The sequence below is a fragment of the Gymnoscopelus braueri genome (genome assembly GCF_963280865.1).
Source record: "Gymnoscopelus braueri genome assembly, contig: SCAFFOLD_348, whole genome shotgun sequence".
Lineage (NCBI taxonomy): Eukaryota > Metazoa > Chordata > Actinopteri > Myctophiformes > Myctophidae > Gymnoscopelus > Gymnoscopelus braueri.
The window spans coordinates 32568-60212 of NW_027660475.1; the positions used below are offsets into that span (position 1 = coordinate 32568).

General features: G+C 39.9%; 1 protein-coding gene across 2 annotated transcripts in view; it reads right to left on the minus strand.

Moving 5' to 3' along the window:
- The window catches only part of LOC308081536 (CD209 antigen-like protein C), a 49226-nt gene extending 23950 nt beyond the window's left edge, over positions 1-25276 (minus strand). For both annotated transcript variants that reach the window (XM_080457903.1, XM_080457904.1), the window contains exons 1-3: positions 25155-25276; positions 7361-7471; positions 1124-1297 (exon numbers count right to left, since the gene is read on the minus strand). In XM_080457903.1, coding sequence (XP_080314029.1) covers positions 1124-1297; positions 7361-7471; positions 25155-25263 — 394 coding nt within the window. In that variant the 5' untranslated portion in view covers positions 25264-25276. The remainder of the gene's footprint in view (positions 1-1123; positions 1298-7360; positions 7472-25154) is intronic.
- Positions 25277-27645: the final 2369 nt, after the last annotated feature.

Genomic DNA, 27645 nt, shown 5'->3' on the forward strand with positions numbered 1-27645 from the left:
AGGATGGAATATGAAAAATCGGACAGAACCATCTTGATCACTTGACTATAGAGATAATGGGTACCGATTTGCATGATGATTGGACAACATTTATAGGAGTAATACAAAAAAGAAAAGTGTTGAAAAAATCGGCCTCCTGGTGGCGCTATAATAGGGCAATGTTAAAGGGTGGCATTTGTTCTTCAACATAGTGCGAATGTGCATGCAAAGTGTCACCTCAATCGGACGCTGCGTTCATGATTTGTGGCATTTTGTTCAAAACAGGCCACTTCTGCAAACTTTAGATGTCAATGTTAGCCAATCAGGATGAAATATGAAAAATCAAACAGTTCCATCTTGATCACATGACTATAGAGATCATGTGTACCGATTTGTGTGAAATTTGGATAAAATCTGAAGGCTTAATATTGTGTTTTACATAAGTGGGCCTCCTGGTGGCGCTATAAAAGGCAAATGTGAAAAATGCAGGGCAGATGTTTTTCCTTGGCCTCTAGGGAGTGTGCGTGCAAAGTTTCATGCAGATCGGTGCAGTTATAGTTAAAAACACAAATCAGCCTTTTATAGCGCCACCATGAGGCTGATGTGAAAAATGTCAAGTGCCATTTGTTCCTCGGCGTAGTGGGAATGTGTTTGTGAAATTTCACGGAAATCGCAAGCTGCGTTCATGATTTGAGGCATTTTGTTCAAAACGGACCAATCCTGCAAATTTTGGAAGCCAACCTTAGCCAATGAGGATGGAATATGGAAAATCGGATAGATCCGTGTTGATCAGATGACTATAGAGATACTGTGTACCGATTTGCATGACGTTTGGATAAAATCTGTAGGAGTAATATAAAGAAATGGGTTTTGCACAAATCGGCCTCCAGGTGGCGCTATAACAGGCCCATGTGAAAAATTTGAGGCAGAGGTTCTGAATTGGCATCCAGGGAGTGTGTGTGCACAGTTTCGGAGCGACCGGGCCAACGGTGCCAGAGATTAGCTGCTAACACACAGACAGGACGGACGGACGGACGGACACACACGGACGGACGGACAGGGGCGAAAACATACTCTCTCGCCATGCCTTTCGGCCTGGCGGAGAAAATGAAACAAAAAACAACAATTTTGATGTCTCACTGACCACAAAGAATCCTCTTGATGTCATCATTTCGTTCAATTAGTTTGTTATATCTGGACTGTAGATGGTCAAAACTGGATTGTATCTGGTCCTTCTGTTTAGTCAGGTTATTATATGTAGACTGTAACTGTTCTTGGTCTTTGTTTAGGTTGTTTCTCTCTTTAATCAGTGCAGAATCTGCAAGAAGAAGAATCAACGTTTTGAGTTTTACATCAACTTTGTTCTTATAGTAAACCTTCATTTAGCATTAAGACAGAGGGTATTATTTTTGGGGAGCAGGTGAACTGGTATGGTGTGGTGGATTTATCATGACCAATCAAATGATTGCTTTTCATGACATTTAATTGCAGTGCAAAGTGCTCAGCTCAATGGGCCTCATGCAGCAATAAGTTCCTATTATTACGGGGCCAGAGCTCAGCTCTGGACCTGTTTTAATGTTCCCCTCTTTTTTCTTCTGCCACTTTTGGCAGTTCTGGCTGAACCGTGCATACGCTTTTTACGAAACTTGGCCATATGGTAGATGGTCATGAAAAACTATCAAGAAATAATTCTCACAATCTTTCGTCAAAAGGTGGCGCTATAGCAAAATGCCAACTTTGAACAGGTACAACTCATGCCCTGTTTGACCTACAGCCATGAAACTTCAATATACATATGCGTCTACTCATGATCAACAACTTTCACACTCTGACTTTTGACCTCTGACCTTTAGATCTCCCAACATTTTGAATTATATGAAAAACGGTTCAAACCTATCTCCTCCTGGGATTTTTGAGTAATCTGCACGAAACGTTTTACACATCAACTTTGGACCTATGCCGACAAACATGTGCAAAAGATTTTCCATAAGTGAAAAAATTAAGCTTTAATGAGCCAATGAATATTGCAGTTTTATGACAATTATTCATCTGCCCCTAACATATACATGCAAACTCACATTTCTTTGAAACTTTGCGGTAATGTTGAGGGTCATTCCAAATATCACTGAAACCAATCTTACTCCAATTGGTCAAAGGGGGGCGCTATAGCATTTTTTTTTAAATGCAAACTTTAAACAGGCAAAAGTCATGCCTCGTTTGGCCGACAGCCATTAAACCTGCTTACACATGTGCCTTGACTCATGAGGAACACATGTATCACGTTGACCAGTAAGCTCCGCCCTTAGATTGTCTGCAATTTTGAGCAGTTTGAAAAACACTTAAACCCAGGATTTTTCTGCTATTTGCGTGAAATTGTATCATCTGAGTGATCTCCTTTTTCACAGGTTCTTGTCTGTTGGTCCAATGGCTTCTCCCTTAAACGTGTGCTTCACAACCTGAAGGTTGCCAGTTCAAGCCTCACTTGATACGGACTTCATTAAAGTTGCATTGCACACAACATGATTGTGTCAATTAATACATGTGCAATTGTTAAACATAACCTGAAATACTTATTTGAGAGGGTATGTTTTTGCAATGTATGACATACTTCATTCTGAAAATAGCCTATCTACAATCTCAATACTTTTCAGATAGCAACGTGTTTCTGAGCTTGTAGATCGACTGCTTTCACTGGTTCACTTTTATCTTCAACAGACAACCTCAGCCTGGACAAGGCTATAGCACTATAGGTAGTGTTGCAGCCCGTCAATCCGAAGGTTGAGGGTTCGATTCCTGTTAATGGCAATAGGTTGACACGTCCAATCAATCCATTCTGCTTCAATCTATTGTTTCCATGTCTCTCTCTCTTCAATCTATTCCGTTTCCATGTCTCTCTCTCCGCCCTTAGAGTGTCTGCAATTTTGAGCAGTTTGAAAAACACTTAAACCCAGAATTTTTCAGTTATTTGCGTGAAATGGTATCATCTGTCTGACCTCCGTTTTCACTGGAACAGGTCTGTTGGTCCAATGGCTTCCCGCTTAAGTGAATGTTTCACAACACCAAGGTTGCCGGTTCAAGGTTCACTTGGTGGAGACTTCATTTAAAGTGCATTGCAAACAACAAGACTGTATTAATGAATACATATGCAATTGATAAAGATAACATGAAATGCTTATCTGAGAAGGTCTGTTTTTGCAATGTATGACTTGCTTCATTCTGAAAATAGCCGATCTACAATCTCAAAACTTTTCAGATAGCAACGTGTTTCTGAGCTTGTAGATCGGCTGCTTTCACTGGTTCAGTTTTATCTTCAACAGACAACCTCAGCCTGGTCAAAGCTATAGCACTATAGGTAGTGTTGCAGCCTGTCAATCCAAAGGTTGAGGGTTCGATTCCTGTTAATGGCAATAGGTTGACACGTCCAATCAATCCATTCTGCTTCCATCTTTCTCTCTCTTCAATCTATTGTTTCCATGTCTCTCTCTCTCAATTAATGCATGTGCAACTGTTAAAGGTAACATGAAATGCTTCTTGGAGAGAGTATGTTTTTGCAATGTATGACAAACTTCATTGTGAAAATAGCCGATCTACAATCTCACAACTTTTCAGATAGCAACGTTTTGTGAGCTTGTAGATCGGCTACTTTCACTAGTTTTCGTTCCGAGGAGACACAAAAATGCCTTTATTGGTAAATGGTTTGTGAACCAGTGATCTAGAGTAGTTCGGGACACAGAGGCTTGGTTCATAATGGACGGAAATACTTATAAATATCAACAGACACTACCAGTAATTGTGTCACTTAATACATATGCAATTGATAAAGATAACCTGAAATGCTTATTTGAGAGGGTATGAAGTATGTATGACATACTTCATTCTGAAAATAGCCGATCTACAATCTCAAAACCTTTCAGATAGCAACGTTCTTTCTGAGCTTGTAGATCGGCTGCTTTCACTGGTTCACTTTTATCTTCAACAGACAACCTCAGCCTGGACAAAGCTATAGCACTATAGGTAGTGTTGCAGCCTGTCAATTCAAAGGTTAATGGTTCGATTCCTGTTAATGGCAATAGGTTGAGATGTCCAATCAATCCATTCTGCTTCCATCTCTCTCTCTTCAATCTATTATGTTTCCGTGTCTCTCTCTCTTCAATCTATTCCGTTTCCATGTCTCTCTCTCTCTCTCTCTTCAATCTATTCCGTTTCCATGGCTCTCTCGCTCTCTCTCTCCAATCTATTCCGTTTCCATGTCTCTCTCTCTCTCTTTCTCTTCAATCTATTATGTCTCTCTCTCTCTCTCTCTTTCTCTTCAATCTATTATGTCTCTCTCTCTCTCTCTCTCTTTCTCTTCAATCTATTATGTCTCTCTCTCTCTCTCTCTCTCTCTCTCTCTCTCTCTCTCTCTCTCTCTCTCTCTCTCTCTCTCTCTCTCTCTCTCTCTCTCTGCCTCTCTCTCATCATCATGTAGATCGGCTACTTTCACTGGTTTCTGTTCCGAGGAGACATACAATTTCTCTATCGGTAGATGGTTAGGGAACCAGTGATCTAGAGTAGTTAGCGAAACAAAGGCCTGGTCCATGAGGGACGGAAAGACTTATATATATCAACATACACTATCAGGACTATCATATCTCTAGCTCAATGAGAAGAAAGGCAGCCTATGAGTCCAGAGGTCACCGGTTCGATCCCTGTCCCCGACAATGTGTTGAGGCGATCATGATGATCTGTCTCTCTCTCTTCAATCTATTCAGTTTCCATCTCTCTCTCTCTCTCCAGTTTCCATGTCTCTCTCTCTAGTTTCCATGTCTCTCTCTCTCCATCTCCAGTTTCCTTGTCTCTCTCTTTCTTCAATCTATTCAGTCTCCATGTCTCTCTCTCTCTCTCTTTCACTGGCCCCGTGTTATCGCTGCTTGCAGCTATATTTTCCTCTTACATTTCTTCCTAAGTGAATTCCTAAGAGAAGTTGTGTCAGATTCATGAAACGTTCTTAAAAGGCAGAATTGTTCGTAACTATGTTCTTGATGATGATGAATCCCAATCCTCGTAACTTGAAGGGGTGTGCCAGTTCATCCTAATTACCATAGGGAGCCGCCCCACCAATCCCCATATAAGGCATGACTGCATGGCTCTGCCTGCAGTCACACCTGTGTGTGATTGCTGCACACAGAAATCACAGGAAATCACACACACAAATAAAATTGAGAGAATGAAGTAAAGAATACCTAAACTATAAGTCTACAGATGGTGGAACACCAGACTCCAAACATAAAAATAAATAAATTAATAGTTCTGTGGAGGTACTTCTGAAGTAAACAGCAAATTATTTTATTTAATTAATGAATGTATTTTATTATTTCTCTCACATTAATCAACATATCACCACTAGACATCAATGTACATTTGCTGAAATTAGCTGTTAAAAATTGTATCCATATTTCATGTTCAGGAGTAGCGTTAGTAGTGGATATAAAACATTTTATTACTGAAAGCTGGTGGGTGGATATGGAAGGTCTTTAAGGTAGCAGCTGCTTGGTATGTAATGGGGTGGAAATAGGGGTGTGGTGGGTGATATGGTGGTGCAAGGAGGGGTGTAGGGGGCTATGTGGGGGGTATGGGGATGGGTGTGACGGGTGGGGTATAGGGGGGGCTTTCAGGTAGGAAGGGGACTGGAAAATGTGGGTGTGGCGAATGTCGGGGATATGAGGGTGGGGGTATGGGGGGTGATGAGGGTGGGTTGGGTGGGGGGTTATGGGGTAGGTATGGGGCTTGGGCTTCAACTAAACCGGGTCCGTTGGGGTTAGATTGTAATTTCAGAGCCGTCTCAAACATTTTCATGTCAAGGACCCCCAAATTGACATGCATTTGGCTGCGGACCCCCACCTGAAAATATTTTCTGCCAGGGAAAATGTTTCAAGATTTATCAAAATGTCTCGAAAATAGCCGATCTACAAGCTCAAAATGGCCAGTAATGGGACGTGTTGTGAGCTTGTAGATCGGCTATTTTCAAACAAAGGATAAAATAGGGTTAAAGTGATTAAACTGTTCTTCGTTTGCTGTGGACCCCCTGAAACTCCCTGAAGGACCCCTGGGGGTCCCCAGACCACACTTTGAGAACCACTGCTCTAAAGATATGATAAAAAATATTATTGTAATTTAAATCCTATATTATACAACTGTAGAATTGAAGAAACTTCGAGAATTAATTATTTTTGCACAAATATGTCACACTTAAGAACTCAAAGGCCAGCCTAAGAGTGCTCATCAGTGTGTGTAGATTCTGTTCTTACCTAAGAACATATCACAGCTAAGAAAACATTGGAGTATACCAAAATATTCTTAAAAACTTCTTAAATGGGTTTAAGAAGAAATTTCCTCTTAAGTACCGTTGCTGAATGAGGCCCAATGTGTTCAGGTCATTTCCACAGAAGAAAAGCCTTAGAAGTAAACTGATGTTCTTGTGCAGGAGGTGGAGGGACATCAACAACAAATATACTACTACAGCGATCGGGTGGTGCAGTGGTAAAGTAACTGTCCACCAAGGTGGGGTCAAGGGGATCAATGCAACTGTGGTGTATCTGGCTTTGTCAAGTGTCTATACGAACACAATTGGCCCTGCGTGTTCGGGGGTTATTTGTCACTACTCCTGTTATTCGGCACATACTCCTACGGACTGGGACGGCACCTGTAGGGAGTGTTGGGCGGGAGGAGTGGTGCTGCGTCCTCCCAGTGGGGGTTCCTCACTGGCAGGTGAACCAGTAGGGTACAAAAAGGGGACAAAATGACGGCTGCATGGACCTACTAGGTGGACATCTTCTCAGGGTCTGTGTGGACCCTGAGACATGTTTAGAGTACACTGGACTATGAAGGACAAAAGGTCTACAAAATAGTGATGTCCGTCGATGAGCCAAAGAGAACTATGCAATATGTCTAATAATCTAACTGAATAATCAGCAAGGCTTTATAAAGGAGATCACAGTGTTGGATACAAGCATTTAACCATTGTCACGTGTGGGTTAGAATGCATGAAAAGCTAACATATTTTTCTCCATTGTGAGAGCTTCATACAAAAGTGAAACAAACCGTTTTAATTTTAACATAAAATATATAAGCCGGTTTGTGAGATTTTGTCTGGGTGAGCTTCCGCCAGATAAAGTGTCCTGAAAATAGCAATGGAAGTATGTGACTGTGTACCCAAAACACAAAACACACGAATGTGGTGAAAAACAAGGCACAGAAATGGTCAATATGCCTGTCTCCTGCACACCTCATACCAATCCACCTGCCCCACAATAGGACCCAATGTATTTAAAGCAACAGCCATCAACACTATTTCTGACAAAAATATACCTGTAAACATATAGTTTATTATAGAATGACTCACTGTATATGACCAGGCCAGTGATGCCAGCCAATAGGATTACACACAGCAGACCCAACAGACCCAGACACACTGCAGCAGCTTTGTAGGGATTCTTCTTTAACTCTTCTGAGGCTGAAAAACACCAAACAAACCTATGAGGATACTTCACAGGGTTTAAAGTTTAAAATAAGTTACACCTTTTAACAAGTTATGATGTTTTATGATAGATAACAAGTAATGCATCCTATATTAGAATTGGCCTACGGGAGGACCGGCCAGCGGACCACGGCCACGTCACTCTGACTCAGACATAACCATAAACAAACCCGAAACGGACATATATCAGCATATCACTATGACTCATACATAACCATAAACAAACCTGACACGCCCATATATAGGCATGTCACTATGACTCATACATAACTATAAACAAACCCAATATGCCCATATATAGGCATATATGTAGATCACTGCAGTTTGAATATGCGGTTGTCCAGAATCGCAGATCTGACCGATATGTCCATATATGGGCATATATGGATATCCAGTTATCCAGAATGAATATGCCCATCTATAGCCCTATTCGCACGGGATTAGTATTATCTAGGGACCTCTGATAATTCAGAAATTACCCCCTGACGTCTGTGTTTTTTTTTGGCGCATTCGCACTGGATAAGCAAAGTCTGTGTTTTACTTGAAATTACGGACATTATCCATGATCCTTATAACAGAAAAGACCGTTCATTTGTAGACTCTCTGAGTTAACGTTTACATTAACAGTATTTATTTAATATTAAAGTATTTATTCACTCTGATTGAGATTATTCTGATTCTGATTGAGAGTCCAACAAGCCAATTAAACAAATGATCAATGTCGCAGAGGCACGCATTTCAGGCAGCACCACGGCAGCAACACACACACTCAGTTTTACCACAGCAGTGGGGATATGAACACACATTTCTATACAAACCCCATCTCTCTTTCTCTCTCCGTGCGTGCAAGCATGCTGCACGCACACGCACACGCACACACACATGCGTGTGCGCATGCACAGTGCACACACAATTAAGTCGTTGTTTTAATTGGAACATCCATCAGGTGGTTAAAAGGGCTTTGAAACACAAACTACTGACATGGCCTCATGCAGCAATAAGTTCCTAATGTTTCCTCTTACATTTCTTCCTCAGCGTGGCTCTGAGACTTTTTTGGTCTACTGTGGGTTTATGGATGTCCATAACTCTGGTCCATAGAGTGAAGGAGTTCTCCTTAAGGCTATGGTAGGCTACTTTAGATCCTTTCCCCTCGCACCCGCGGTAGTGCAGGCTGCGCAGCCTCTCGTCTTTAATAAAAAATAAAAATACACTTTCGCTACTGACCAAAACAAAGACAGTATTAAAATGCTGAAAGCCTACTCTACTTAGTGGGAACACTCTGAGCCCCCACCTCACGTCTAAAATAGACTTTTTGGCCAGAAAAGAAAATATTTCACCGGAAGGAAAAAAATGTTTTATTACTCCACTGCGCCCCCTACAGAGCTGGTCATTGGAATTTTTATATTGACCAGATTTTCCTTCCGGTGGAATATTTTCTTTTCTGGCCAAAAAGTGTATTTTAGACGTGAGGTGGGGGCTCAGAGTGTTCCCACTAAGTAGAGTAGGTTTTCAACTCCATAAAACCATCTTTGTTTTGGTGAGTACTGAGTAGCAAAATTGTATTTTTTATTTTTTACTAAAGACTAGAGGCTGCGCAGCCTGTGGCACGGCGCAAAGGCTATAAGTCCCATAGCATTAAGGAGAATTCCTTCTAACGCTATGGACCAGGGCTAGGTCTACTGTAGGTTTATGGATGACCATATGTTCATATAACTCCGATCGGAACCTCTCCCTCCGCTATCGGAGCTATGGTGGAGGAGGGTGAGGTTCCAAACTGGGCTAATGTCGATTGATTGAATAGACTAGGCTTACTAAAGCTGGCCTTACACTACAAGACTTTTTCAGTCTTAAACGATTTTGAAATCGGGTATCATCACACACTACAAGATAATCTTTCAAGATTCTCTTATCAGATTATCTTAAACATGCACACACTACACGATTAAAAAAATCAGGGGCATCTCTCACTACAAGATTCTATCCAGATTCTCGAGCTTGCCCGAACACAGCAATAATAAATAGAAAATATAGCTGCAAGCAGCGATAATACGGGGCCAGTGAATAGAGAGAGAGAGAGAGAGAGAGAGAGAGAGAGAGACGGATTAGATTGAAGAGAGAGAGAGACGGAATAGATTGAAGAGAGAGAGAGAGAGAGAGACGGAATAGATTGAAGAGAGAGAGAGAGAGAGACGGAATAGATTGAAGAGAAAGAGAGAGAGAGAGAAACGGAATAGATTGAAGAGAAAGAGAGAGAGAGAGAGAGAGAGAGACATGGAAACGGAATAGATTGAAGAGAGAGAGAGACATGGAAACGGAATAGATTGAAGAGAGAGAGAGAGAAAGAGACATGGAAACGGAATAGATTGAAGAGAGAGAGAGAGAGAGAGAGAGAGAGAGAGAGAGAGAGAGAGACAGACATGGAAATGGAATAGATTGAAGAGAGAGAGAGAGAGAGAGAGAGAGAGAGAGAGAGAGAGAAAGAGACATGGAAACGGAATAGATTGAAGAGAGAGAGAGAGAGAGAGAGAGATGGAAACGGAATAGATTGAAGAGAGAGAGAGACATGGAAACGGAATAGATTGAAGAGAGATGGAAGCGGAATTGACATCTCAACCTATTGCCATTAACAGGAATCGAACCCTGAACCTTCGGATTGACAAGCTGCAACACTACCTATAGTGCTATAGCTTTGTACAGGCTGAGGTTGTCTGTTGAAGATAAAAGTGAACCAGTGAAAGCAGCCGATCTACAAGCTCAGAAACACGTTGCTATCTGAAAAGTTTTGAGATTGTAGATCGGCTATTTTCAGAATGAACTATGTCATACATTGAAAAGACATACTCTCAAATAAGCATTTCAGGTTATCTTTAACAATTGCACTTGCATTAATTGACACAATCATGTTGTGTGCAATGCAACTTAAATGAAGTCTGCATCAAGTGGGGCTTGAACTGGCAACCTTGAGGTTCTAAGGCACACACTTAAGCGAGAAGCCATTGGACCAACAGACCTGACCTGGTGAATATGAGAGAGAGAGAGAGAGAGAGAGAGAGAGAGAGAGAGAGAGAGAGAGAGAGATGGAAACGGAATAGATTGAAGAGAGAGAGAGACATGGAAACGGAATAGATTGAAGAGAGAGAGAGACATGGAAACGGAATAGATTGAAGGGAGAGAGGGAGAGAGCGAGAGAGACATGGAAACGGAATAGATTGAAGAGAGATGGAAGCGGAATTGACATCTCAACCTATTGCCATTAACAGGAATCGAACCCTGAACCTTCGGATTGACAAGCTGCAACACTACCTATAGTGCTATAGCTTTGTACAGGCTGAGGTTGTCTGTTGAAGATAAAAGTGAACCAGTGAAAGCAGCCGATCTACAAGCTCAGAAACACGTTGCTATCTGAAAAGTTTTGAGATTGTAGATCGGCTATTTTCAGAATGAACTATGTCATACATTGAAAAGACATACTCTCAAATAAGCATTTCAGGTTATCTTTAACAATTGCACTTGCATTAATTGACACAATCATGTTGTGTGCAATGCAACTTAAATGAAGTCTGCATCAAGTGGGCCTTGAACTGGCAACCTTGAGGTTCTAAGGCACACACTTAAGCGAGAAGCCATTGGACCAACAGACCTGACCTGGTGAATGAGAGAGAGAGAGAGAGAGAGAGAGAGAGAGAGAGAGAGAGAGAGAGAGAGAGAGAGAGAGAGAGAGAGAGAGAGAGAGAGAGAGAGAGAGAGAGAGAGAGAGAGAGAGAGAGAGAGAGAGAGAGAGAGAGAGAGAGAGAGAGAGAGAGAGAGAGAGAGAGAGAGAGAGAGAGAGAGAGATGACATTTTACATCCTGCCAAGTGAAAAGCAACATGTGGTTTCACAGTGTCTGAATTAAATATTAGATTGTAATGTCTTAAAAAATTGCACATGCATTATTTGATGCAGTCATGTTTTGTGCGATGCAATTGAAAAGTGGAATGACCCACCTACAGACAGAGCCAGATAGACAGACAGAGTGAGAGAAACAGACAGCTCAACCTATTGCCATTGACAGGAATCAAACTCTCAACCTTCGGACTCACAGAATGAGACACTACAAGTAGTGCTATAGCTTCATCCAGGCTGAAGTTGTCTGTTGAAGATCATACACTTTTGCCTTCTGTCATGAACCAAGCCCCTGTTTCACTAACACTAAGATCACTCGTTCACAAACCATTTACCAATAGAGAAATTGTATGTCTCCTCGAAACCGAAACCAGTGAAAGCAGCCGATCTACAAGCTCACAAAACGTTGCTATCTGAAAAGTTGTGAGATTGTAGATCGGATATTTTCACAATGAAGTACGTCATACATTGAAAAAACATACTCTCAAATAAGCATTTCATCTTTACCGTTTGCATATGTATTCATTGATACAGTCATGTTTTTTGCAATTCAACTTAAATGAGTCTGCATCAAGTGAGGCTTGAACCGGCAACCTTGCGGTCGTGAGGCACTCGCTTAAGGGAGAAGCCATTGGACCAACAGACAAGAACCTGTGAAAAAGGAGATCACACAGATGATACAGTTTCACGCAAATAGCTGAAAAATCCTGGGTTTAAGTGTTTTTCAAACTGCTCAAAATTGCAGACAATCTAAGGGCGGAGCTTACTGGTTAACGTGATACATGTGTTCCTCATGAGTCAGGCACATGTGTAAGCAGGTTTAATGGCTGTCGGCCAAACGAGGCAAGACTTTTGCCTGTTTAAAGTTTGCATTTAAAAAAAATCGCTATAGCGCCCCCCTTTGACCAATTGGAGTAAGATTGGTTTCAGTGATATTTGGAATGACCCTCAACATTACCGCAAAGTTTCAAAGAAATGTGAGTCTGCATGTATGTGTTAGGGGCAGATGAATAATTGTCATAAAACTGCAATATTCATTGGCTCATTAAAGCTTCATTTTTTCACTTATGGAAAATCTTTTGCATCAGTTTTTCGGCATAGGTTCAAAGTTCATGTGTAAAACGTTTCGTGCAGATTACTAAAAAATCCCAGGAGGAGATAGGTTTTAACTGTTTTTCATATTATTCAAAATGGTGGGAGATCTAAAGGTCAGAGGTCAAAAGTCAGAGTGTGAAAGTTGTTGATCATGAGTAGACGCATATGTATATTGAAGTTTCATGGCTGTAGGTCAAACAGGGCATGAGTTGTACCTGTTCAAAGTTGGCATTTTGCTATAGCGCCACCTTTTGACGAAAGATTGTGAGAATTATTTCTTGATAGTTTTTCATGACCATCTACCATATGGCCAAGTTTCGTAAAAAGCGTATGCCAAAAGTGGGAGAAGAAAAAAGAGGGGAACATTAAAACAGGTCCAGAGCTGAGAGCTCTGGCCCCGTAAATATATTTAAAAAAATAATGAATATTATTATATCAGTAGCCTATATTATTTTGATATTAAATAAAGTTACACATTACAATCCGAATCCGTACATTTTCATACGTCAATTCAGTGTTTTTTTCCACAGCTGCGCTCCTGAGCAGCGCCACACACACACACACACACACACACACACACACACACACACACACACACACGGTGCACAGCGTCAGAGCAGATCTAGAAGCTCACAACGCGTCTCATTCGCGGTAGGCTATAGTGGTCTTGTATATTGCATAATGTTAACCACTCGAAAACCATTGTGCGACGAAAAATAATCCTGGCTGGCACAGAGAGACTTCCCTTGCAACATTTTGCAAAATTCATGGATTTAAGAACTATGAAGGGTGCACCAACATGAAGTTTTTTTCTAAAGCATTAGCATTAGAACATAGCTAATTTAAGAAATGGATAGTTAAAAAATGTACTGGAACTCCAAGTCAAGACAGAACGCCTTATATATTTGGCATACATTTGTGGTACTCTCACAGAGAATGAATCAAAATGTAAGCTATTAGGTGGCATAATAAACCGTAAACGAGCGGTTTCCCCCCTTCCAAGACTGACCATGTACCAAAACCTACCGTCCTCATTGTGGGATCGCTAAAGCGATCACACTAATGTTATCTTCACCCCATTTTCCCCCAATTTTTTGGCCCCTAACTAGTCCTTCATACTTTTAGCTACAAACTCCGTTCCAACTCTTCAACGTTCGGCCTACTCAGGACATGTCGGGTACCATTTGAATTTTTGAAATAATTTGCACTTTTAGAGATATTTCACTTTTTACTACAAAAAAAATCCCATTCATTTCAATGGGGAAATTCATACTTTTAGCTAGAAACTCCGTTCCAACTCTATAACGTTCAGCTTATTTAGGACATATTGGCTACCATTTGAATTTTTGAAATAATTTGTACTTTTAGAGATATTTCACTTTTTACTGCTAAAAAAATCCCATTCATTTCAATGGGGAAATCCTATTTAGCTACAGTGGAGCCTAGCAACTGCTTATTAGACTCTAGCAACATCATATTAGACCATAGCAACCACCTATCATACCCTAGCAACTACCGATTAGACCCTAGCAACCATCGTTTTACCCTAGCAACCACCTGTTTTACCATAGTAACCGCATATTAGACCATATAGCATATTAGACCTTAGCAACCCCCTATTGGACCCTAGCAACCGCTTATTAGACCCTAGCAACCACCTGTTTTACCCTAGCAACCACCTGTTTTACCCTAGCAACCACCAATTAGACCCTAGCAACCACCTATTAGAACCTAGCAACCTCTATCAGACCCTAGCAACCACAGTTTTACCCTAGAAAACTACATTTTACACTATTCAACACCGACAAACCTTTAGAACCCTAGACCTTTAAAACCTTTAGAACCTTTCAAACCTTTTGAACCTTTAGCACCTTTCAAACCTTTCAAACCTTTCAAACCTTTCAAACCTTTAGAACCTTTCAAACCTTTAACACTAATAACACTATCAATACTCAATACCATCAACATTCTTAGCGATCCCACACTGTTTCTTCAGGAACAGTGCTTTCTAGTTATAATTATAATCATTCAATAATTTGAATGATTTTACTTTTATTCTCATTATACCCCGTCTGCCAATGCCAGACGTAGGCTACAACGTCACATTATTAAGCATGATTCATCAGGATCGCTTTGCAGATCCACAAGCTCACACTGCAGCGCAGATTGAATATATTCGGGGCGCAACACCGTTGTCAGTGGTGTAAAGTAACTAAGTACGTGTACTCAAGTACAGTACTTAAGTACAATTTTTTGGTATTTTTTCCTTTAGGCCTACTTGAGTATTGCCACTTTTCAGTACTATTGTATTGCTTCTACTCCACTACACCCCAACGGCAATTATTTGAAAACTTTAGTTACTAGTTACTTTGCAATTATCAATTATTATATTATAAAACATACATTAACCACTTTAGCCCTATTTTATAGGCCTACATAGGCTATTTGAAAATAGCCGATCTACAAGCTCACAATGCATCGCATCGCAACACATTGTGAGCAACATTAGTACTTTTACTTTTGGTACTTTAAGTACATTTTGATACTAATACTTTTGTGCTTTTACTCAAGTACATTTTGAATTCCGGACTTTTATTTGTAACGGAGTATTTCTATATTGCAGAATTGATACTTTCACTTAGGTAAAATATCGGAGTACTTTTCCCACCATGCACTGACTGTTGTATGTCGAAGCATAAATTGGTCGTTACTGGATGGATTGCAGCTGCTACTTATGGAGAGAGACAGACTGCTTGAGATCGCTAAACATTAATCTGCTAGTTAACAAGAGAAACTAGAAAGTACTGTTCCTGAAGAAACCGTGTGGGATCGCTAAGAATGTTGATGGTATTGAGTATTGATAGTGTTAGTAGAGTTAAAGGTTTGAAAGGTTTGAAAAGTTTGAAAGGTTTGAAAGGTTCTAAAGGTTATAAAGGTTTGAAAGATGTGAAAGGTTTTAAAGGTTCTAAATGTTCGAAAGATGTGAAAGGTTTGAAAGGTTTGAAAGGTTTGAAAGGTTTGAAAGGTTCTAAAGGTTTGAAAGGTTTGAAAGGTTTAAAAGTACAAATTATTTCAAAAATTCAAATGGTAGCCGACATGTCCTGGTAGGCCAAACGTTGTAGAGTTGGAACAGAGTTTGTAGCTAAAATAATCAAGGACTAGTTTGCCGTCAAAAAACGGGTGGAACGGGTGGAAAATCCCATTCATTTCAATGGGGAAATTCAAAGTGAAATATCTCTAAAAATTGAATTCAGATCAAAAATTCAAATGGTAGCCGACATGTCCTAAGTAGGCCGAACGTTGTAGAGTTGGAACGGAGTTTGTAGCTAAAAGTATGAAGGACTAGTTAGAGGTCAAAAAACGAAAATAATTGCTTTTTATGCAATTAAAAGTGAAATATCTCTAAAAGTACAAATTATTTCAAAAATTCAAATGGTAGCCAACATGTCCTAAGTAGGCCGAACGTTGTAGAGTTGGAACGGAGTTTCTAGCTAAAAGTATAACATTACCCCATTGAAATGAATGGATTTTTTTTAGCAATTAAAAGTGAAATATCTCTAAAAGTACAAATTATTTCAAAAATTCAAATGGTAGCCAACATGTCCTAAGTAGGCCGAACGTTGTAGAGTTGGAACAGAGTTTCTAGCTAAAAGTATAACATTACCCCATTGAAATGAATGGAATTTTTTTAGCAATTAAAAGTGAAATATCTCTAAAAGTACAAATTATTTCAAAAATTCAAATGGTAGCCGACATGTCCCAAGTAGGCTGAACGTTGTAGAGTTGGAACGGAGTTTGTAGCTAAAAGTAAGAAAGACTAGTTAGGTGCCAAAAAACGGGCGGAATAAATAAATAATAACTAGAAGGTACTGTTCCTGAAGAAACAGTGTGGGATCGCTAAGAATGTTGATGGTATTGAGTATTGAAAGTGTTAGTAGAGGTTGAAAGGTTTAAAGGTTTGAAAGGTTTGAAAGGTTTGAAAGGTTTGAAAGGTTTGAAAGGTTTGAAAGGTTTGAAAGGTTTGAAAGGTTTGAAAGGTTCTAAAGCTTTGAAAGGTTCTAAAGGTTTGAAAGGTTTGAAAGGTTTGAAAGGTTTGAAAGGTTTAAGAGGTTCTAAAGGTTTGAAAGGTTCAAAAGGTTTGAAAGGTTCTAAAGGTTTAAGAGGTTCTAAAGGTTTGAAAGGTTTGAAAGGTCTTCAAGGTTTCAAAGGTTTAAGAGGTTCTAAAGGTTTGAAAGGTTCTAAAGGTTTGAAAGGTTTGAAAGGTCTGAAAGGTTTGAAAGGTTCTAAAGGTTTAAGAGGTTCTAAAGGTTTGAAAGGTTCTAAAGGGTTGAAATGTTCGAAAGGTTCGAAAGGTTCGAAAGGTTTGAAAGGTTTGAAAGGTTTGAAAGGTTTGAAAGGTTTGAAAGGTTTGAAAGGTTCTAAAGGTTTTAAAGGTCTACGGTTCTAAAGGTTTGTCGGTGTTGAATAGTGTAAAATGTAGTTTTCTAGGGTAAAACTGTGGTTGCTAGGGTCTGATAGCCGGTTGCTAGGTTCTAATAGGTGGTTGCTAGGGTCTAATTGGTGGTTGCTAGGGTAAAACAGGTGGTTGCTAGGGTCTAATAAGTGGTTGCTAGGGTCCAATAGGGGGTTGCTAAGGTCTAATATGCAGTCTATATGGTCTAATATGCGGTACTATGGTAAAACAGGTGGTTGCTAGGGTAAAACGGTGGTTGCTAGGGTCTAATCGTGGTTGCTAGGGTATGATAGGTGGTTGCTATGGTCTAATAATGGTGTTGCTAGGGTCTAATAAGCAGTTGCCAGGCTCCACTGTAGCTAAATAGGATTTCCCCATTGAAATGAATGGGATTTTTTTAGCAGTAAAAAGTGAAATATCTCTAAAAGTACAAATTATTTCAAAAATTCAAATGGTAGCCAATATGTCCTAAGTAGGCTGAAAGTTATAGAGTTGGAACAGAGTTTCTAGCTAAAAGTATGAATTTCCCCATTGAAATGAATGGGATTTTTTTAGCAGTAAAAAGTGAAATATCTCTAAAAGTACAAATTATTTCAAAAATTCAAATGGTAGCCAATATGTCCTAAGTAGGCTGAACGTTATAGAGTTGGAACGGAGTTTCTAGCTAAAAGTATGAATTTCCCCATTGAAATGAATGGGATTTTTTTAGCAGTAAAAAGTGAAATATCTCTAAAAGTACAAATTATTTCAAAAATTCAAATGGTAGCCGACATGTCCTGAGTAGGCCGAACGTTGAAGAGTTGGAACGGAGTTTGTAGCTAAAATTATAAAGAGTATAAAAGATATGTATAAAAGATATGTGACAGTGCTGAAAACAGGGCATTTAGAATATGGACACATTGGACAGCAATGTGCGTTCGGAAATTGCGCACCAGAGCGCACTCCTATTAGTTTGTATTGGCCAGTGCGCGCCGTTCAGTGCTGTATTTCCGAACGCACTTCATGAGTTTCTTATACCTGGTGTCGTGTCATCAATGCAAAGCCGTTGTGTTTCATCGGCTACACAAGTTTTGGCTGTTTGCAAGCCAAGGAATATAATTTTAGACAGCAAGATGAAGCATGGAATGGTCCCAGGCAAGTTATAAAGTTTAATTAGCATCTTTCAGGTGGGGATATATTCTCTATGGACATTATAGCTATGGACTGTCAGTCCATATTGTAAAATGAAAATTATAAAAAATGGATCCACCGCAGCTGCATCTGATTGTCCATCATGTGTGTGTGTGTGTGTGTGTGTGTGTGTGTGTGTGTGTGTGTGTGTGTGTGTGTGCGCGCGCGCGCGCGTGGCATTGCGGTGTTGGAACAGCGGCCGTATTTCTCTCGGTCCGACCGTGTAAAGTAACTATTAAAGTACATTTACTCAAGGACCGCCTGCCGCTCCAAGCCGCTCCGGCCGGGGCCGCGAACCATACGTCGCACGGACTGACACAAAGAGATCCATAACTGCGTAGCTCCGCGATCAAGACTTCATTCAAATTTCTCCGTATTTATATCACCAGCAGATCAAAGAATACAATTTGAAACGCAAGAGACAGATTTTGGCTGAATTAACTCGCTTTGCGACTCGAGCCCCTCTCTCGCAGTGGTGTAAAGTAACTAAGTACATTTACTCAAGTACTGTAGGCCTACTTAAGTACAATTTTGAGGTAATTTTACTTTACTGGAGTATTTCCAATGTTCAATACTTTTACTTCTACTCCACTACATCTCAGAGGCAAATATTGTACTTTTTGCTCCACTATAATTATTTGAGAACTTTAGTTAGTAGCCAACTTTGTAGATGTTGGTTATTATCACAAAACACACTTCAGCCCTATAATTTCGGCCATTTGAAAATAGCTGATCTACAAGCTCACAATGCATGGCGATGCGACGCATTGTGGAGTGATTGTAGCTGTAGTATACAACCCTCGTAGAAGTATTTATGATTCTGACGTTTTCAATCTACGAGAGTTGTAGGGTTCACGCCCCATGGAGACATGGATTTTATGCACTATGCCCCTCAGATACTCCAAACGTGTACAAATTGAAAATAAAAGGTGCTTACCCCAAAGCCCCAAATGTTAACTACTTCTACGCGGTAGTAGTTTAGTGTAATAATCCATATCTTTCAATAAAAAAGTGTTTTAATGCCGTCTGTGGCCGAACGCAATTTTTTTCACCCACGTTTACTTCCTGTTTACATTTAGTGTAATTCCGGGTTTCACCGGATGCGCCCCCTCACTACCCGTCACTACCGCCCATTGGGAACTTCCGACAGAATCGGCCACAGACGGCATTAAAACACTTCTTTATTGAAAGATATGGATTATTACATTAAACTACTACCGCGTAGAAGTAGTTAACATTTGGGGCTTTGGGGTAAGCACCTTTACTTTCAATTTGTACACGTTTGGAGTATCTGAGGGGCATAGTGCAGAAAGTCCATGTCTCCATGGGGCGTGAACCCTGCAACTCTCGTAGATTGAAAACGTCAGAAGAAGCCTTGAGAGGCTGAGACCTGTGTGTACGTCATAACTTTGCGGTGGCGCATGCTTAAAAATAACAGATCTACAAGCTAACATCATGTAGGGCTGTACCATAGCACAGCATTGATAGCTTGTAAATCTGTTCTTTTTGTGCATGTGACAACCTTGTCTGCCGCTAAATGCGCCGCTCCACAGATCTGCAGCTGTCTGCTGGACGTGCAGACACACCAGCAGCTCATAGACCGATACAGGGAGGAGAGAGAGAAAAAAAGGAGAACAAAAAACAAAATTTTGATGAGTGTAGTGTCTTGTACGAGTTACAATATTAATTATTGATATATCTACACAAGTAGTGGTTTATTATATTTTACATGTAATGGGGCTAAGGACCTGACTTGCTATTTAGGAGTCATTTAATTGATTGGAAAGTGTCTATTATCGGCCGTAACTTTATTATTAATAGGCAGAGCTACTATTTGCACTAAAATAAAATATCAGAAGTAGCCTCCATTGTTCACGACCGGAAAAGAGAGCGGGAAAATGCGCGGAGAAAACTAAAAACTTGTTTTAAAAAAAGGTAAAAAGGTAAAAAAAAGTCAATTACACCCCAAATTACAGAGATGTCGATTCGCACTGGACTAAAATTATCATAGGACCACTGTGTTTGCTGAAATATGGTAGGTAATTTGGCCTGTAATAATTACTTTACAAATCACCGACATGGTCGATTCGCACGGGATTAAAAAACAGACGTCCCCCCGTAACTATTACAAATCACCTGAGGTCCCTAGATAATACTAGTCCCGTGCGAATAGGGCTTGAGCGTGCCAATTAACAGGGTATGGGCACATACTAAAGACATCAGGGATCTCCATATGGGCATAAAAGGGACAAAGGTAGACAGACAGATGCAGAGATCTCCATATATGGCCACAAAAGGGACACAGAAAGGTAAACAGGTACTCTGACAAAGCCCCTGACACTATGAATCAGACATATCGGTCGTAGCGGCCCGAACCCCTAGTGTTCTTAAAGCGGCACTATATAACTTTTGTTTTATGAATAACATAATAATTTTGTCCAATCTATATGGTAGATTATGTTAAAACAATATAACTTATACAATTGGGGTGGTTGTAAATTGTCTGCTCTTATATTGAGACATTTATATTGTGTCAAAGGTCATGTCTCACCTAGACACAGGATCTGACAAAAATGTTGATGTTGATTGGTCAAGATTCAATTTATTCCCCGAGCAAGCAAGCAAGCAAGCTCTATGAGCTCAATGATAAAATGTCAGCACTTGCGCATGAAACCAGGTTCAAATCCGGGGTAGAAGAGGAAATGTACATACATTTACAGCTGAAAGATGCAGTAAATTTTTGGGTCATTCCAGAATTGGAGGACATTTTACGTCCCACCCAAGAAATGTCAAATAATCCATTTACAAAATACTAAATAATGCAGTTGTCGTGTAACTTTGACTTGTCCTGAGACCAAATCTAAATCAACTTGGAGAATTTTTTTTTTGAACATATTTAAAAAAAATACCAAATAAGTCTGTAGTACCCCTAAAATGCTAGTTTTCTCTTGTCCCACCCCCTTGGTGACCAAATGGAATCTCAGATAAAACTGTTAAAATGACATCTAAATCTACTTTCTTTTGCATTATTTTGTTCATAGATGTCTCTTGTAGATGTGGAAACATATTTTTTAATTAACATAATATTTTAAATAAGTATTACTATGCAAGGAACCTGTGTCCCACAACTTGCATGCAACCCTGTTACCTTAACCTTTTTAGCATGGTAAAAGAAGAAGAAAAGTGTGAGTCACATGACACACTAGAAGTGCCATCATCAAACACTTTCCTAACAGCGTGGGTAGAGCAAAGGTATCTCCTCTCTTCTATTATTCATATTTTTATAACATTGTCAGCCTTGCTTGAATGTCTCAACCTACCTCATGCAACCCTGTTATGCATATTTCCAGAATAAGATAAATACTTGACAAAAAAATCTTTACTTATTTACTTATGTGAGTTTGTCCTCTTGGTAAATGCTTCTATTCCTGAGAAAAAGCTAACATTAGCATATATTTGCAATCCTGTTACTTGCAGCCCTGTTACTGTGATTAGAGTAACAGGGTTGTACAACATTAACAGGGTTGCATTAATAGAATTAAAAAACTATTATTTATGGTTAAATTTAAAACATTACATAATCTAAACTATAATTTAGGTTAATCTACATATTTTAAACATTATTGAATTTTACAGACTATATTGCTTCCTTTTATTTTAACCATGTAGTCAAATGAGTTATACTGTAGATGTTTGGTGGCAGTGGTGGGATGGTATGCCTTTATGAATTTGACAACTGTGAAGTAGACCATGATGCCAGGTGGACGTGGAAGAGGCTGAGTTATCAGGCTGAACCCAGTTGAACAGGGGAGTCAAGAAAGTGTTTGGCGTGAGGAGAGCATGGAGTTGGGGCCTCCAGTTAAAGGGGTTGTCATCTCTGTTCCCGATCCATCTGACTGTTCTCTGGTAACCGCCAAACCATGTGATTAAGGACCAGTGGTGCGACCAAAAGAGGCTACAGTGAGTACTCCAATGGCACCACCTGTTGATACTAGCTTCATGGAAGAGATGAGGAACTTTATGTGTCATTCTAAACGGACTGAATAAATCTTGTTCTGGCCGTAACCAAGTCCAAACAGCTTCTGGTGCAATGGACACAGAGACATCACGACAGCCCATGCCACTGGATCAGAGACCTGATAATCCACCTAACCAAACTCCAGCCTCTCATGTTTCAGAACCGAGAATTCCAGACATCAGAGAAGGTGAGGATGCTGAGAGCTTCTCTGTGCGGTTTGAGTGCATGGGGGTGGAGGCAGGGAAAATGGGTTGCCCCGGTTGTCACTTTATTGACCAGACGGGCCCTTGATGCATATGCTGGCATGAATGAACAACAGTCAGAGTCATACGAAGCTATCAAAACAGCAGTACCAAACAAATACGATGCTACTGAAGAGACTTATCGACAGAGGTTCTGCAGCACCATTGCTCCAGCAGAGGAGACTATCAGAGAGATCTGACTGAAGGGGCTGTACAAGTGATGGATGCATCCAGGCAGTCGTACCAAAGACAAGATTGGAGAGGTCATCATTCTACTACTACTACTATGCTACTAAGGTGGATGCACTAGCTCGATGCAATATCAGAATGCCTGCATCCTCCAGTGGTGTCTATAGCCCTCCAACCATACCAGTTCACTATTAAGCATTTTTGTGGTAAGAAAAAACATATTATTTGTCAAGGTTATGTGTGAGCAAAAGGGAGAAGGGGTGAAAAATATCATGGAGGCTCATTTCTCCAGTCCCAAAATTCCAAACATGTAATCACATTCATATTCAGGTACAGTATGAGGTCATTGATTGTGTAATGTTTGCAAGGGGAAGGTTCAGATTCCTCTTGCTCATGTTTTCACTATTCACTTTCACTATTCTTTGTCTACAGACTTAAATTCCTGGACATAACCATTTAAGAAGGAGTGTTCATCCCCCCTTAAGATGTGATTTCCTGGTTATATTGATTTTCTGGTTGTATTATTCATTTCACAGAAGGAAATACTTTGTTAATTTATTAACATTAACACAGTATGTGTTATTGTCTGCATTGTACACATGGTTAGGGTAAATGGTTATGTCCTCTAACTTAATAGGCTTGACAGGTTAGGTCTAATTGAGGTGTGAGCAATGCCACCTGTGTCTAAGTGGAACTACTTAGAGTCTTCCCTGATTGGTCAAGTTAGCTGGTGACCAGGTATAAAAGGTGTTTGAAAACTAGTGATCAGGTGGGGTTGATGATGGTGAGATGTGTGAGCTCCTGTTTGCAAAATAAAACCCTGATTTTCTGGAACAGCTCTGCTGCCTCCTGGTCCATTTTCCATTTCCACACTACCTACCCAACCATCCTCATGTGAAACATATTAAAAGTTATTCAAATAATATTTCATTTTCTGTTATTAAAAGTTATTAAAAGACTAATTATGTGGTCTTGAGCATTTATTTGTCACACTGAAAATAATCTATAATCAGAAGTAATGTAGCTATTCAACCCTGTTACCATTGTCATTTTAATCAAATATTAACATAAATGTCTTTCTCAGCGCATAAGGGTTTGACCTATTGTCCTTTAAAGAGTTTAAGTAATTATATGCATAATGGGTTAGAGCAAATATTGAAAATTAATACTTAAATTAGTAAAGTGAAACATGCCACAATTGAAAAGTTGTGCAGGATAGATTTCAAAAGTTGCTTAAACTAATTGAAATAAATTAATATCTGAAATAAAATGTTTATTCAGAGAGAATGTTACTTCTTTAACCTAATGGTAAAGGAATTATATTTTAAAAATACATTATTGCACTTTTTTTCAGGTTTCTGAGTGTTGGTAACAGGGTTGCGCCAGGTATAGCAAACAACAAATAAAACATGTAATTAAAAAAATATCTTTGATGCCTGAGCTGAGCCAATCAAGCTTTTGATAGTTTATTACCTATTATTGATGAATATATAACAGAAACTTGTCAAAAATTTGAAAGCCCAAATGTCCTCCAATTCTGGAATGACCCTAAGACACAACAAAAATTGTTTAAAAAAGCTCTGTTCTGAAAGTGATCTTTGCTATAAAGTTTTTGTTCAGTAACAGGGGTCTCCCCGTCTCCCCAGTTCTTTAGTAAACAGATAATTAATTTTATTTTGAACCTAAAATGCATTTAGTCTTTTCTTTATTAAGAAAACTACTATTTTCTTTTAACTTTAAAGTTAAGGTGAGTGATATTTTTGGTTAAATAGTGCTATATTCTGATAGTATAGTATTGCTATAGAGTACTATCAGAAAACACATTTTCAGGTTAACAATTCTATCACACAGGATTCAGATTAAACAGGTGAAATTGGAAGTGGTGACGCTAAGAAATGAGCAGACAAAATTGGAACTGGAACATTATTAGAGGGAAGCTGATAATGGGTACTCTCTCCTGATTGGCTGATTCTATTTATTAAAGAGCTGGAGAGACTGTTACTGAACAAACACTCTATAGCAATGATTATGATGATCAGAATAATAGAGTTTTAAACCTTTGACAAAACCCTTTTGTTTTAACCTAAACATATCACGTATCCTACCTGGAATTTTCACTAGATATGTTTGCAGATGTATGTGTCATCATGTCATAGTACTGACATCATAGATTGGCCTCCAAGTACTCTGACAACAAGTACAACAGATAGGCTCAACTGGTATTGCAGAAAATGTTAATAAATTGTGAGGATAAGGTGAGTGTGCCCGTGCCACGCACACACACACCCCATGGTTTTGAATATAAAACCTTTTAAAAGTTTTATTGTAGATTAAACAAGGCAGAGCACATGAAACGTGAGGCTTATTCACACATGAATAAGCTCAACTGTTCAAATTGTATCTTTTTGGCGGCACTTAGAATTCATGTCACTGTTTCTGGTCTTTTGTTTTTTATTTTTACAAAGGACACTGTTCCTTTAAAGCAACAAACGGCACGGGACGTTGCGTACAATTAGAGTATAGCCACACTATCAGACACACCACTACACCACTGCTCTTGCGTAACATCCATAGATGCGTTAGTTAATCATTGTAGCATTTAGCTTTACCTCCATTTTGCTGTTGTGTTGTGTTCTGCTGTACAGCATCCTGCTGTGTGCCATGGTCAGTGTCAAGGTCAAGGTCGTCTGCAGAGACATATATGTCATTGTCTACCATCCTCTCCTCTCTCTCTCCTCTCTCCTCCATCTCCTGCTGCCTTTCTCTTCGGCCATATCTGACCTTCTTTGTCAGGTCTGGTACGGCGTACACGTCCTCCGCCATTCTAGTTCATCTTCAAACTACTTTCGTTTAAGAGGAGGTCTAACCTTACAAAAGCCTATCAACGGAACCCAACATGTTCACACTTTTGGGCGTCACGTGCTTAAGATCCTGTTCTGAAACCACACTTCACACACCCACAGGTCTCATCGCTGAGAGAGTTGATGTTTCCTTCTGCTGTTGTTCGTCAGTAAAAGTGTTATATACTTATTTGAGGGTTCTGACGACTTTATTATTTGCCAGGCTTTTAGGTCAGCACCCATCATACTCTGAAGACGTTGGGTTGAGCATCAGTTCATTTGTTTCTTGCAAAATCCAGAATTATCAGGAGGGGAAACAAAACAACCTATAGCCTACAGTCTTTGTATTTAATGAGAGCAGAGCAGAGAGCAACTGGTACAGAGAGAGAAGTGAGATAAATATGTAGGCATAAAAAGTACACTTTCTCCATTGAAGGCAATTGGACAGGTGCTTGGGCCGTGGTTGGCTGCTATGTGTGCACGTATTGTGCAGCTTGTATCTTTAACTGCTTAAAGGAGGATAGACACAATGGAGCAAATGTCTCATTGTGAGCAACGGTCACAGGAAATGTAAGCAAATGTCAGAGGAAATGTCCACCACACTGCTGTGGTGGGCACGCATTTCCTCAGCATTGATATTATTGCAATATCAGTATGATTTTAAAGCTATCAATAAAACAGAATGTGAAGGATTGATATACATGTCTTTGTTCATGTTCTTGCAGGTTGCAGGGCATTAGATATAATTGTAAAGATGGTATTTCACTCTGTGACCCGTGTTCAGGAAGAGGCTGTTTTCCTGGCACCACCACTGTGTCGTCAGCAAACTTAACAATGGTGTTTGAACGGTTTCTGGCCACACCGTGGTCGTGGGTGTACAAGGGGTATAGCAGAGGACTCAGTGTGCAGTGCAGGGAGCCTTGGAGGGATCCTGTGTTAAGGGTGGGGGTGGTAGAGGTGTGGCTGCAAACCCTGACCGCTTGGGGTCTGGCAGATAAGTCCAGCACCCAGTCACACACTGCAGGGTTCAGTCACATGTCTGTCAGTTTGCTAGCAGCCTGGTGGGGACTATGTTGTCAGAGCTGTAATCAATAAATAACAATGTAACAATTCACATTCTCTGCTGTTGTCATGGTGGGAGAGTGTGGCATGCCACACTCATTGTCATATCGTGAGATCATGTGTACCTAATTTGGTCATGTTCCTGCAAGAAACAGTGACATTTGTTGAATTTGTGGTCATGGTGTCCCCTATGGGTGAAATTACTTTTGTCTCTGCGTTGTTCAGAGACTAATATGTGATCCCAACTTGATCCGACGATGCATTCATGTTTTTGGCATCTTTTGAAAACTAGGCCCCTCCTACAATTTACGGAACATATCAATGCTGTTGGGCAAAAACCTTGTATCTCCATATTTACATTTTTTATGTTTTTTCCCCTGTAAATCAATGCCCTACTTCATACTGTGGGAATGTGGGAAAAGTGGGGACGCTGGCGTCAACTGTTCGCCGCTCCACCTCCCAATGTCCCCCCCCTGATGGAAGGAATGAACCATTGTAAAGCGCTTTGAGCACTTGGAAAAGCGCTATAAAAATGCAATTCATTATAAAAATGCAATTCATTATACTGCAGTGTCACAGAAAAGTAGCAAAAATAGGCAATCTACAATGAAACACGATGTGTGCTTGTACCGGTAGATCTGCTATTTTTGCAAAAACGATTTAAATTAAAGTGGCTAAGTGTGTTATATATATATATATATTGATCCAGTGAAAAGCATTAAGAGAGCTTGTAACTAAATATAATAACTACATTGGATCCATTTGAACACCCGACAGCAACGATATTATAGCCAATTGGAATGTTTTTTTTTTTAAAGATACTTGTTCATTGTATGACTCCAGAGATCATCTGTAGTGATGTGTGTGAGTTGTAGAGTAGTACAGTATAGCAACAAGTGTGTTTTGAAGAACATGCACTTTTTTTTTTGCTTAACCGACCATTCAAACGTCTCTCTCCCCTCTCTCTCTGTGTGTGTGTGTGTGTGCGTGTGTGCATGTGTGTGTGTGTGTGTGTGTGTGTGTGTGTGTGTGTGTGTGTGTGTGTGTGTGTGTGTGTGTGTGTGCGTGTGTGCGTGTGTGTGTGTGTGTGTGTGTGTGTGTGTGTGTGTGTGTGTGTGTGTGTGTGTGTGTGTGTGTGTGTGTGTTGTGCAGTAGGCAAAGTAGACCATTAAACCCATTAAATACAATGTGGGTTGTG